General features: G+C 48.8%; 6 protein-coding genes across 6 annotated transcripts; all 6 read right to left on the bottom strand.

Annotated features, from left to right (window-relative positions):
* Positions 1–272: 272 nt before the first annotated feature.
* On the bottom strand, positions 273–1,567 carry N7471_008741 (aromatic ring-hydroxylating oxygenase subunit alpha; the record flags this gene model as incomplete). The annotated part of the gene is made up of 2 exons (XM_057281460.1): positions 273–687; positions 741–1,567. 2 exons carry the CDS (start codon positions 1,565–1,567, stop codon positions 273–275), a joined length of 1,242 nt encoding a protein of 413 aa, XP_057135720.1.
* A 934-nt stretch (positions 1,568–2,501) lies between these two features.
* N7471_008740 (uncharacterized protein) lies at positions 2,502–3,434 on the bottom strand (the record flags this gene model as incomplete). The annotated part of the gene is made up of 2 exons (XM_057281459.1): positions 2,502–3,167; positions 3,369–3,434. 2 exons carry the CDS (start codon positions 3,432–3,434, stop codon positions 2,502–2,504), a joined length of 732 nt encoding a protein of 243 aa, XP_057135719.1.
* A 1,231-nt stretch (positions 3,435–4,665) lies between these two features.
* On the bottom strand, positions 4,666–5,433 carry N7471_008739 (FMN-binding negative transcriptional regulator; the record flags this gene model as incomplete). Its single annotated transcript, XM_057281458.1, has 1 exon — positions 4,666–5,433. The coding sequence occupies one exon, from the start codon at positions 5,431–5,433 to the stop codon at positions 4,666–4,668; it is 768 nt and encodes a 255-aa protein (XP_057135718.1).
* A 1,200-nt stretch (positions 5,434–6,633) lies between these two features.
* Positions 6,634–7,038, bottom strand: N7471_008738 (uncharacterized protein; the record flags this gene model as incomplete). The annotated part of the gene is made up of 2 exons (XM_057281457.1): positions 6,634–6,645; positions 6,742–7,038. 2 exons carry the CDS (start codon positions 7,036–7,038, stop codon positions 6,634–6,636), a joined length of 309 nt encoding a protein of 102 aa, XP_057135717.1.
* A 761-nt stretch (positions 7,039–7,799) lies between these two features.
* Positions 7,800–10,035, bottom strand: N7471_008737 (uncharacterized protein). The gene is made up of 2 exons (XM_057281456.1): positions 9,626–10,035; positions 7,800–9,513 (listed from the first exon to the last, which is right to left on the bottom strand). Exons 1-2 carry the CDS (start codon positions 9,762–9,764, stop codon positions 8,279–8,281), a joined length of 1,374 nt encoding a protein of 457 aa, XP_057135716.1. The 5' UTR covers positions 9,765–10,035; the 3' UTR covers positions 7,800–8,278.
* Positions 10,036–10,531: 496 nt separating this feature from the next.
* Positions 10,532–12,013, bottom strand: N7471_008736 (putative nucleolin protein Nsr1; the record flags this gene model as incomplete). The annotated part of the gene is made up of 1 exon (XM_057281455.1): positions 10,532–12,013. The coding sequence occupies one exon, from the start codon at positions 12,011–12,013 to the stop codon at positions 10,532–10,534; it is 1,482 nt and encodes a 493-aa protein (XP_057135715.1).
* Positions 12,014–12,638: the final 625 nt, after the last annotated feature.

The raw sequence follows: 12,638 nt of genomic DNA, 5'->3' as shown, positions 1-12,638 counted from the left end.
TTTTATACCTGGTCTATCAGGCATCAATTCACTTTCCGGCAGGTATAACCTGGATCGACCTGACGGATATGTCTACTTTTGCTACTGTTGCAGCTTAGTCCTCGAGAGGATCATTACTATCTTCTTCTTGACCAAGACGTCAGCGCCGACATGAACTGTATATTTAGTAATGACAAGGCTAAATTCAATTCCACAAATTCTACTTCATATCCAAAGATCATAAGCTACCCACAACGTAACCGATGCAACAGAAACCTTAGTCCTCAAAACAATCACCAAGCCAAAACCCCTTTCTGAGCTCCACAGGCCAAAGACGCGCAAATCTGCTCATCCTTCTCACTAACATCTGCATTGCACGACACCTTCGGTTTCGCCGGCCAGATCTCCCGCCCCTCGGCTTTCTCACGCCCAAAGTGCTCCGTGATGACTTCGCGGACTGTGGTCTGGAAGAACAGCGGCGCCTTCTCGTACTTAGGGTGAAGCTCGCCACTCGTAAAGACATTGCGGTCGAGGTTCCTTTGTGCGTTGTTGCAGAGAACTTTGTCTTCTTCCATGACGCGTGCGTACATATCACTTATCAGCTTGAAGTCGGTATCGGAGGAGTTTCGGTTTCTGTAGACTTCGTAGGCCATCTTGGAGCTTTTTGCGCTTGAGGGGAGGAATTTCTGGATCATGATAAAATGTGGCCTATGTATGTTAGAGGATGTTCTATTTGAGAAACAGAAACTGGGAATACTTACGAGACAACCATGGCAGACATGGGGAAGTAGTAAGTACTGGCAGTGTAAAGACCCTTCTCGATCTGTTCTGGTGTAGACTCGCAATGGTGTTGGATGTGTCCGTCTTTGAGATCGCTGTCGAAAGATTCAAGGTTGAGGAATTCGGGGATATCGGCGTGTGTTGTAGGGCAGTGGTAGCATTCGTTGAAATTATCAGCCAGAATCTTCCAGTTATAGTCGCCCTCGAGCGCATAAGCGTGGTCGAAATCGTAGTCGTCGAAGTTGTAGGCTTTGTACCGTTCTTGCTTGTCGACGTCCTTGAAATGTTCCTCCCATGACACCTCCGGAACTACATTCGCATCCATATTGACCCAGATAAAGCCATTGACGTCGACCTTGAGGTGGATTCTGAAAAGACCGTTCTGCTCCTTGTCGAAGTTGCTCAGCTCTTGGTATTTCGTAGCTTTGGCGAGCTTTCCATTCAATCCGTAAGACCAGCCGTGGTATCGGCAAGCGAGGATTTGGGAATTCCCGGATCCCTCTTTCTCAACTACCGGGTACGCACGGTGTCTGCACACGTTGTGGAATGCATTGATGTCGCCCTGTCGGTCGCGAGTGATGATGAAGTCGAAACCTGCAAGCTCGTAGCGGAGCCAGTCGCCGGTGTTCTTCAACCGCATGCTGTGGGTGATGAAGAGCCATCTCTTTGAAAATATGGCTCGGCGCTCCAGCTCGTACATCTCCGGTGAAGTGTACCATGATGCAGGCAAGGCACGAACGGGGGATGCTTTGGTTTCTTCCTTGGAGGCAGGGGTGTTGAAGCCAAAATAGTTGAACATCGAAGCCATGATGAAGTAAGAAGAAGGTGCAATGGAAAATGTCCTCAAGTGTTTGTTGTTTTACTGCTCATCATAAAGAACCCTTTATATGCTCCGAGACAATTTGATATCAGACCGGTAGCCATTCCTATACTCCGATCATATGAACGGCCGTGTTCTAGTTTGGTAGGGGCAACCCATCGCGAGGTGGGTTGATCTTCCAAAAACAGACATCGAACCCGCCAACCCGCCAACCCGCCACCATAGTACTACAATCCGTACTACCAGCCAGGGGATTTGACGCCATGATGGGATTATTGGGCCAAATGTTATCAAACCCGACATGTAGTCGGGCAGGTATTCCGTGGTCCGCGCTACAGCGGCTTTGTTTGGGGGTTAGCAGGCATACTTCGAACGCCGGTCGGGTCATATGGCCAATAGATATTCGCATAAATAAGCTGCACGAGCCCTAATTTTAGAGCTATACTGCTGATGGAGTCACGAGGACTCGGGTTCCTCAAGTTGTGGAGATGAGTGACTCCCACTACAATCATAAAACAAATACTTTCTACCAATGTGTGTAGTGATGCGCATAGTCCTGGCTTCCTCATCTTGTCTAATGTTTTGACAAAACAAAAAAGATGAAATCCTCAGTCTTGGTTAGATTTGGAGTCAGAGGGGCTTATTTTAAGAATGAGTAGGTAGCTATAGGAGATTGAGGTGATACATATCCACTTCTAGTTCATAGACAAGGTGGCTGAAAAGACACGTCACAAGACTTTGTATGACCTACAGGTAGTTTGGCAAATATTTAGGTATTGTTATTGTAAACGAGATAAGCTTAATATAGAACATATACCAAGTCAATAACAAACAGAAGTTGTCCGTCGTGTTACAAGCATATATATACTCTGACATTTCTTGGCTTTCCCTTTCCGTTCCAATGCTCAGCCTACCGCAGTCTCTAACCTCCAGTGCGCCATATCAAGGAGCCTCGACCAGAGCTTCCACCCGGCATTTCGCTCAGCTGAGTGGCTCTAAGAAAAGCGACGGCAAGCGTCTCCACACTACATGAATCCACTCGATTCTCCCATGCACTATTGCCGTGCTCGTCCAACCAAAGCATCTTGATCAAACCCGTCTCAATAGCCTCGCGGTCTAGTAGATATACCACAACCTGGAATTCCAGCTCTTTAAGAGCTAAGGTCCTCTCTTCCTCGTCGTCTAGCGCCTCATATTGGGCCCTAATCTCATCGTCATTCAGGCACGACCGGTATTTAAGGACACCTCTTTCGTCATCGATGCCTATGAAGTCCGTGATACCTGGCACTCGGACGAGAACCTGTCGCCAATGATCTGGCGTTCCGTCGTCAAAGGCGTAGCGGTTGCTGTCGTCGAGGTACCGATTAGAACCGATATCAGCGTCGATCTTGCCCTCGGTCTTCATATCCTCGTATTTTTCGCTTAGGTCCTTATCGTAGCAAGTCCGAAGCCAGATTGTCTGCATTCTACTTTCTTCATTTGCACAAATATTTCGCTCATGGATTGACTGGTGAATGCTCAAAATGTGGATCTGCTCATTTGTGAAACCAGGCTGAGCAAGGACCCATCTCGCCCTATCATGATAACTCTAACCGAATGTTAGTATGAAGTCGAGGAACTCGGCTAGGGAGGGAGCCAGACAAATCGATCAATAAGCGACAGCTCTTGATATTTCCACGCCAATTGCTCCCATTGCTGGGGGCTCTCCTTTACCCCCTCGGGCCAATGTTCCTATTCGATTTGGCATTGACATAAATCTTCATGCAAATCTCGGAAGGAGTGGACGTACTGTGACATAATAATCAAATGGCAAGGCACCGTACTGGGCTCCCTCCTCCAAGACTTCTTCTGGCATTGTAAAAAATGTCTAGGGAATTTCTTGTGGCCAAACAAGGGTATGTTTCAAGGTAAACGAGTGTGCAATGCGGAATAAAAGGCAGAGGACGAACCCCCGCGCTAATGAGTTCCCCAAATGCGGGCTGGTCTTGGCAGATACATTGGCCCCCGTTTAGTTACTGCAGCTCCTCGATCAAATCCAGCAGGGGCAATCTTGGAAGTGGCATCATCTATGGCGCTCCCACTTTACATTCCGCTTTGTATTCACACTCCCGCCGACCGATATCACCTCCCACTATCTGATCAGCCACTCAGAATTCAAATTGAAGGTCCCCTTATCGCCATACAAAGGCTCCTACCAGATATCCCGTGGCGTCTGGGTTTTCCAGACCGAACATTCCCACAACTAGCAGGCCCGGAGCTAGCTCGATTAACGTATCAAACCATATACGGACGAGATATCTGTCCAGAAGTCCCGGGTGATCTAGTGGTGCAGGATGAGTACTTGGGCTGAATACCAGAGAAGCGTCCGGATGAGTAAGTATATATCAATCTCTCCTGGTGGAAGCAACTAGCTCTGATATCCCTCTCCTTTTAATTTGATTGGGCTAATTGACTATTATGGTGTAACATTTGACCATCTTGTTCCAGCTGATGATATCAACCCTGAGGTGTTACAGATAAACATTATTGAGATTGAGGATGATAATGGTATTTATGCAAATACATGGCTTTCCTTTGCAGTAGATCCAGCTCAGTTTATTGGGAAGAAGGTACTAGCAGTGCCGAGATGTTGCCAGAAGAGAAAGGGAACACAGGATCGCTGGCGAGTGAATGCACTTGTGGGCCAGAGGGTTCACGGATTGGAATACGTAAAGGGAGCTAAAGAATGGGAAAATGTAGCTAAAAAAGAAAGCCTAGCAGAAGGTCAGAAATCGTACGGAAATTGAGAACTTGAATTGATATACATGCTCCAAGCTCCATTCTAACATGATTGAATACGCTAGGTAACGCCAAACACTGGACTCGTCTTGTCTTCATCGAACAGTAGCCTTTCTCCTCGTTTCTCTCTCTTTTTTTCAACAGAAATTTAGTCGTATTCACATAAGATCATCTTTGGAGGAAAGTAAATTGCTTTCTCGGGCCAGCAGATACAATGTAATGTACACACGCACTGTACTGTCGCGATCTACTGGTAATTTCCATGGAAGTAACTTTGAATAATGTCATATTGAATGTTCATTCCAGCATCAAGAGTCTCGCTTCTTCGCATCGCTCAATTCACCTCGCTCTTTCACTAAATTCGAAATCGCAGTGCCAGTATCACCTCCTAGCTTCGCGAATCCCTGGATCACACCCTCACGGTCCCCGGGAGGCTTTTCCTGACTCATTTTGAACTTGCCCTGAAGCTTGGTGATTCGGATCTCAATACCAACAATGTTCTTCTTCAGGAGGTCAGTGTACGACGTAGGCGCATCGGACACCTCCCACGGCTGCGGTTTCTCGCCACCAGTGTACCCCATAATTGACTTCTCGGTATGCTGCGAAAGATCATGGAGTTGCTTGGCGAGGTATTCGCCGGTCTCGGGTGTTTTGGAATCATAGTATAGCGACATCTTGCCATACGCCTGGACGGCGGAGTAATTCCATGTGGGCACGACCTTCCCTGTATCTGGCTTTGTCTCGACGTAGAATTTTGGAGTCACGTAGTGGTCGTGCTTGCCATTGAAGAGCACTAGGACGTCGTCGTCGAGCTCGAGAACGTTCGGGGGTTTGTTATCCACAGCCTCCATCATCGTCTTGACTTGCGGATTCTGTTTGGCGATGTGCGCGCGGAGATAGGGATCCGTCTTGCCTGTTTCCTCTGGGAAATCCACCACAAATGGGGCATGGGTGCACTGTAGGAAGTCTTGCTGGGAGGAGTTCATGCCGGTGATCAAAACCCCGAGGGGGTTTTGCCGGATGAAATGGAGCAAGACCTCTCTGTCTTTCTCCTCATGAGCGCTTTGAAAAAACATTTTGAATAGCAGCTGGGAGGTATGTGTCAGAGGAATATGAAGTTGGAAGAGAAAGAGGCGTGAAGACAATTATGTACAACAGCCCTGGAGGAACAAAATAATGACTCAAATCAAGCCCCCCCAAAATGTCACATTATCGTATCGTTGATTTGTTATCGGTGGCCAAGGATTCGTCCACTAAAGGCATGTACAACCGGCACCTGCAGAGGTCCAGCGGGGCTGGGAAGGCGCAGGAATTGACATTTCCCCACCGGATTATCAAAAGCCCGAGAAAAGGCCACGAGAATTCAGATAAAATTCAGATTATGTACATCAATCATAGACAGCGAAAGGCACTTGAGATTCATGATTGCGCTTCAAAAAAAAAACTTTGTTGTTATGGAAGGACGGGAGCAATCTAACCCCTTTTAGCGTTCATGTACACCAGATTTGGTATAGCGCAAACTATTAGGAATATGAAAGGATTCGATTGGCTACAACAGCTGACGACCCATTTTAATATATACATAGAGAACTTAAATCCATACTTTAAATGCTTCATTCATTCGCTCAAGCCATGCATAGAGGATCTGCCAATGACATCAAGTCAATTTACGAAATCATCTCTACGAGAGCGATTTCTATGCCTATCTTCGACCTAAGTATGTATGTATCGAACTAACACCTCGAATCATTGATTCTTAAAGTTGCCGATGAACATATCGTTATTATTTCAATTGCATTCCCTGACAGCCAATTCCTTTCAATAGGAAGTCTGCCTGTGCATATTTTGTAAACTGCTTACATCGGAAAAAACAAGGAAAGGTGATCAAGAGTCGAAGATACTGCGAGCATGATTCAAACTTAAGAAATAGCCTCTGTCCATACAGTCAATTTCCCAAACGTGTGTTGATTGTAACTCCTAGTGCGTTGACTATGTATGCCCTACATTGATGGAACGGTCGTCTAATAACATATCACCAAATCTCTTTCTGGTTGGTCCGCTTTACTTCAGTCGCTGCAAGAGCATTTTGGCAGACTTCTTGTAGTATTTGGATCAGCTAAATGCTTCGCTCAATCTCTCTTCTATTGTCATCGTATAAAAGTCCCGCGTTAGGGCTCTCAGTAAAGAATGCCGGTCCTGGATTTGTAATTCATGATTGATGAGTTCACTCTCCAGCGCTCGAAAACGTCCCCCGAGTCGCTTGACATACTCTGGCTTTAAAGCATCGGCTGTGATAATTCTAGTCATAGTCATATGCAATAACATTTTGAGGGAGATCTGTTTGTCATGCTAAATAGCAGGTGACTCGAATCGCTCGTGCTCACGATACCCTTGGAGAGTGTCGCACGGAAGTCATTGCGAAGCTCATGCGTGAACTGGAGGATTCTAACAAGCTTGATTGCCTGCAAAGCTGCAGCTGCTTCAGATTCGTATTCATTTCCGGTGATAATCTGTTTGAGGAACTCGAGCGACTTTTCACTCTCCAGGAGAGTGGATTTTGAGTCAGCAATAGCCTGGGCCGCCTCCGCACGTCTGGCAACGAAGTTGTAAGTCAACGTGCAACTCTGCGCCGCCAAGTTCAGAACAGCGATCACATTTGCGGTTAGGCTTATGGGAAACATGATATATAATATGATGTTGTGTGCTATGCTATGATGAAGGACATAGGATCTTTCTGTTTGGGAAACCATGTGTAGCCCCTGTATTTGGAGTCAGAACGTCCCAACCTCCTGACAACTCCCCCGACTCTACCTTGGTAGTGCGGGGCATAATTTGGCGCTCATGCTATCCAATTGGGACTTTCCAGTTCGGATCTTAGTATGAACCCCACCTTTGGGACAGGCGAACGACAAATGGTTCCAATGAGGTGTTACTCATATAATTCGAGGCCATCGGGGAGTGCCAACATAAGGGAAGATGCACGAATCTACCTACAGCCCGTGTCTCTTACTTGTGGTCAACGCAATACAGATTCTGTTATTTACACATCCTCTCCAAAATGCTCCAAAGATCGTCCATTTTAAGCTCACTAGCGTTGTGGATACCGCGGGAGCTTCAAAGCGTGGTGTAAAGTCAATTCTAGACGGGTCATGGTCCTCTGGGGGTTAAATTGCGCAGACCTAAGAAAGACTAAGCATGCTGTACACCCTAATATCAGGACTGACTTGAGACAGTCGTCTCTTGTCTGGTGGTTTTTCCAGGGACCAATCCGACTTGGTTTGAGAACTTGTCGACGGAGCAACGCATAATGGGGAGGCAAGCACCAGACCTGGGCAGGTAGCACTGCCGAGGGAGTTGCCGCTGATTTTAGGGTATGTGGTGATTAGATATGGGAGTTAAAGTGATGATAAGTGAGATTTAGGTATCCTAATAGATTCTTGGGGCAATACTTGGGGCAGTACTTGAGACACTGCTTGAGGTACGGCTTGAGATACTACCAGCAGATGTGGGTATCAACAGCCCAATTTTGTAAGAGAATCATCCATTCAATATATAAGATGGGGTGATAAAAGGAGGGTATAGATTGAACATCGCAGGAAATCGTAAAGAAACCATCATAGAAGCCCCAAGGGGACTAGAACCAAAACTCCAACGCTCCAAAACAGAAGCCACCTGCATAAAACAAAAAGATGCGCCGATTTTTGATTGTCAGCAGGTCGCGAGACCCCCGGCATATAACAACCGAATCCCAATGACTATCAGTCAATGAGATGAGTAGAATATCAATCAAACAGAGAAACAAGAGTATGTCCCGGTAAGCAGGCCCACGTTCAGAACAACATGAACGCAGCTCGAACCGCACATCTTCATATATTGACATCGTAATTCGTTGGAATCATCTTTGTCATTCGTCATAGAACATTACATTGATGCAAGACTAGCAGATCCTGCAGCCGCAGATCCCCAGCGCAGTTTTCGGAGTCCGCCGCGGACCGCTTCCTGGCCACACCCTGTTGAGGGGCGAGGGCCAGGAACACCATCTCCCATCATTCCGATCTCGGCCCGCCCGACCTCACGGCCGATCATATACCCCGCGGAAAAACTGATTGCGGAGAATAGAACGACAACGCCGGCGCTGATGACCCATGTCATGATCGTGGGGCTGACAGTCGTTGTTGGATCTGTCATGCTCACGCGACGACTCTTCTTCGAGACAACACCGCGGTCTTTAGGGGAACTTGAACGACGCTTTGCTTTGGTGGCAGCTGGGTCAGATGACACCGTTGGTGCTCTTAAGTCTCTCTGTGGTGCTCCTATGGAAGGACTTGTTTCTGGATACTGCGGCGAGGATGACGACTCTTCATCGCTGCTCTCCTCTCCCATAGCAACTGATGCACCTACTAGTCGGAATGAAGCGGGTTGTCCGCCTCCTGAGGGAGCAGCTGGGGTAGGTGATGATCGATTATCATTCTTTGGAAGACCTCTGGCGGCAGCGGCACATGAAAGAAGCGTTGATAGGCTGGCACGAAGGGCGGCATCGTGGTCGGCATGATGGGATGGAGAAATCATATTGTAAGGGCTGTGCTGATATTGAGTTCTCCGGGATGATCGTGGGCTAGGAAAAGATTCTCTTCGAGAGGCGCGGTGAGTTGAGGTAGACGGCACATTGGGTTGAGAACGGCGTGCACTCCATCCAGGTTCTGACGTTGCTGGCGGGTGTGTGAATATATTCGGTTGAGGTACGAAAGGTGATGGGCTTATTCCCATCCCTAGGGCAGTAGAAGTATCATCTTCATCATCGCTGGAGGTAGCGTCTGAACTTGATGATAGCGGTGCAGAGCGGGCAGATAATGTAGCCGGGAGCGTTGGGCGGGTTATATCTTCATTTGAGCTGCTAAGAACGCGATCAGACTCGCTTTCGCTCTCCTCATATTCCTCCTGGCTGCTACTGGCTTGGCTAGCATCCCGAGATGCATAGTCCGCCTGGGCCGTGGTGATAGCAGCAAGATGTTGTAGACGGCGTCGCCGATTGCGACGCTGATATGCTCCCGCTTCTCCATGCTCGACCTGTAAGCCGGTGGTGATTATGTCTTCATTCGTGGCAGCAGAGGAGAAGGAGGAAGAGGACGGTTGCGAGGAAACGTCGATCCAAGAATCTATGTAGTATCGTAGTGAGTACATTATGGAGACGTGAAAGCGATTTTGTATGCATATTGAAAGTTCATCGGCAGGGGAGGTACCAGTCGGATTATAAAAAGGACTACATACCCTCTGATCTCATGGGTGCCGCACCAGATGGCTGTGGCTGACCGTTATCTCGAAGCGGCTGATGTCCATCGCGCGTCATCCGACTTGCGGCTCTAGGCTCACGCACCTGACCCAGCAGGTCGCAGTGATTTGGTTGCATGGCCAGAGGTTCGAAGGAATATGAGAGGAGAATATGCGAGAAGAGGGTATGCGAACAGAAATATAGAAGAGAGGGGATCAGGCCACTCTGGAGTACAAGAGAGCGGTCAACGTGGGGGGGAAGTTATCTTATCAAGTGGAGTCGACGATCACTGATGCCCAAGGCTGTTTATACTCCTTTCTGCTCACAATAACCAGGAGTTAAAAGGAGTTAAAACGGAATTAAAATGGTAAGATTAATCTCGCAAAACAGAAAAGAAGAGTGATAAAAGAAAGATGAAAAGATCCCCCAGGTGCAAAGAATCGAAATGATGAGGTGATCAGCAGACTGAACAGGTGATTTGCAGCCCGTGACGAAGCACAGGGCGAAAGACGATGCGAGGGGTTGTCAGTGGTAAATGTCGAATATCGTGGTTCTTACAGTAGAATGTTAGGATTTAAAGAAGCAGCAGTGAGACCTTCGTTCATCAACACTTCAATCAAAGAAGCAGAAATCAATGAACCAATGTACTTGGGCAAAACAAAGAATATTGCGGGGAAGGCGGCATCCAGTGGCAATATAGCCGATAGTTACACAAGGCAAGAAAAACAAAAGCAGGTTAAGTTGATCAGAATGAAAATTGAAATGACGTATCAAATTTAAGATACCTGAGCTAAGATCATATTACACATAATTAAACACGAACTTTTTTCTCTCAAAGAAGAACCTGAGACCCATGGACACCAATATGTTGCGAAATCAAACGTATGCAGGAAAGAACCTCAAATTTAGAAGGTGACCTTGGTACCCTTGTACTCAGGGATGCTGCCCTTGCCCTTGTTGAGACCACCACGGCCGCCACGGTCGCCGAAGCCACCACGGCCACCGCCGCGACCACCACCACCGCGACCACCGAAGCCACCGCCACGGTCGCCGAAGCCACCACGGCCACCACCGCGACCACCACCGCGACCACCACCACCACGGCCGCCGAAGCCACCACGGTCACCACCGGCAGGACGGGGAGTAGAGAAGTCAAGACGGATAGAACGGCCCTCGAGCTCGTGGCCGTTGAGAGCAGCGTGGGCAGCCTTGGCCTCATCGATGGAAGAGAACTGAACGTAACCGAAGCCCTTAGGGCGGCCGGTCTCCTGCTCAGTGGGGAGACGGATTCCGAGAACGGAGCCCTGGGCGCCGAAGACCTCGTGGAGAGCATCCTCAGTGGCGCTGAAGGGAAGGTTTCCAACGAAGAGAGTGTCGGACTCGGGGCTGGTCTGGTCACCGTAGGAGCGAGCACGATCCTGGGAGCGGTCGCCACCCTCGGGCTTGGCCTGGCGGGGAGCGGCGTAGTCGAGGTTGATGGTACGACCATCAAGATCGGTACCCTTCTTGGCCTCCATGGCCTTAACGGCATCGGCGGCGCTGTTGTACTCAACGTAGCCGAAGCCACGGGAGCGGCCAGTCTCGCGGTCGGTGACAATGCGGACACCGGAGAGCTCACCGAACTCGGAGAACTCACGCTGGAGCCACTCCTCGTCGACGTTCCAGGACAGGTTACCAATGAACAGGTTGGCGACAGCACCCTCGGGGACATCCTCGGTCTTGGACTTCTTGGCAGTGGCAGCAGGCTCCTCATCAGCCTTGCGCTTCTTGGAGACAGGGGTCTCCTCGGAGTCAGAGTCAGAGCTGTCAGAGTCGGAACCAGACTCAGAGTCGGAAGAGGCCTTCTTGGCCTCGGACTCAGACTCGGACTCAGAGTCGGAAGAGTCGGAAGTCTCGGCCTTCTTCTCGGTCTTCTTGGGGGCGGGCTTCTCCTCCTCAGACTCGGAAGAGTCAGAGTCGGAAGAGTCGGAAGACTCAGCCTTGGCAGCGACCTTCTTCTCGGTCTTCTTGGGAGCGGGCTTCTCCTCCTCGGACTCGGAAGAGTCAGAGTCGGAAGAGTCGGAAGACTCAGCCTTAGCAGCGACCTTCTTCTCGGTCTTCTTGGGAGCGGGCTTCTCCTCCTCGGACTCAGACTCGGACTCGGAGCTGGAGGAAGCATCCTTCATATCCTCATCGGACTCAGACTCCGACTCGGAGGAGCTGGGAGTAGGCTCCTTCTTCTTGTTCTTCTTGGAGGACTTCTCCTTGGAGGCGACCTTGCTGGCAACGGCCTTGCTCTTGGCAGCGGGGGACTGGGAAGCCTTGGTGACACCGGCATCCTTGACCTTGTTCAAGGCCTTGCTGGCCTTGCCGGCCTTATCGGCACCCTTGGTAGATGTCTTGGACATATTGAACTGTAGAGGAAAGATGAAATGTTAGCCATTACTCTTATATAAAATGGAGGGGACTCATGGAGAGGGCTTGGGAGGCTGGCTTGTAGCTTGGGTAGGGTGGCACATACTGTAGTGACAAGTGAAATTCTTGTAGTATGTGCGGCAAAGCCCACGATCCCTCAAAGCACCCGTGTTTTGGATGTGTAAAATGGAACAACAGCCCTCAGAAGAACTGCCAGAAGTGAACTAAATCACAGCTGGACGTTAACCCACTACCCACGGACGGACAAGTTTTCAAGCCCACAAGCAACAGACAGCCAATACTGTCTAGAATATGTAACCCACGAGGAAGATGTCCCACAGAGCCCACAGAATAGATGTATGTCAAGCCCACAGCCCTCAGAGTGACAAGAAGCCCACAGAGTATCCGAAACGAACTTACGAGATAAAACCCACGCGACTGCGTTAGTTAGTGTGTAGAGAGATCTCTTGAGTAGTCAAGAGAAGAGATAAATAAAGCAACCTGAAACAGACTGCTTTTTTGAAAGGGGAATGAGAAAAGAAGTAGAGAGGATGGGAAGAAGAAGAAGAAAAAAGTGAAGAGCTGGGGGACCATCAGCTCTGATAAGGAAAATTTTCT

Source organism: Penicillium samsonianum (assembly GCF_028829775.1).
Source record: "Penicillium samsonianum strain IBT 33392 chromosome Unknown utg000004l_segment0_segment0, whole genome shotgun sequence".
Classification (NCBI taxonomy): Eukaryota; Fungi; Ascomycota; class Eurotiomycetes; order Eurotiales; family Aspergillaceae; genus Penicillium; species Penicillium samsonianum.
This window is presented reverse-complemented; position numbering and strand designations above follow the sequence as displayed.

Bases quoted from the DNA above. Each gene is read 5' to 3' on its own strand.
- N7471_008737 (XM_057281456.1), bottom strand. From the start codon at position 9,764: ATGCAACCAAATCACTGCGACCTGCTGGGTCAGGTGCGTGAGCCTAGA. The intron at 9,514-9,625 runs GTATGTAGTCCT...GATACTACATAG, and splicing joins GGCACCCATGAGATCAGAGG to ATTCTTGGATCGACGTTTCC.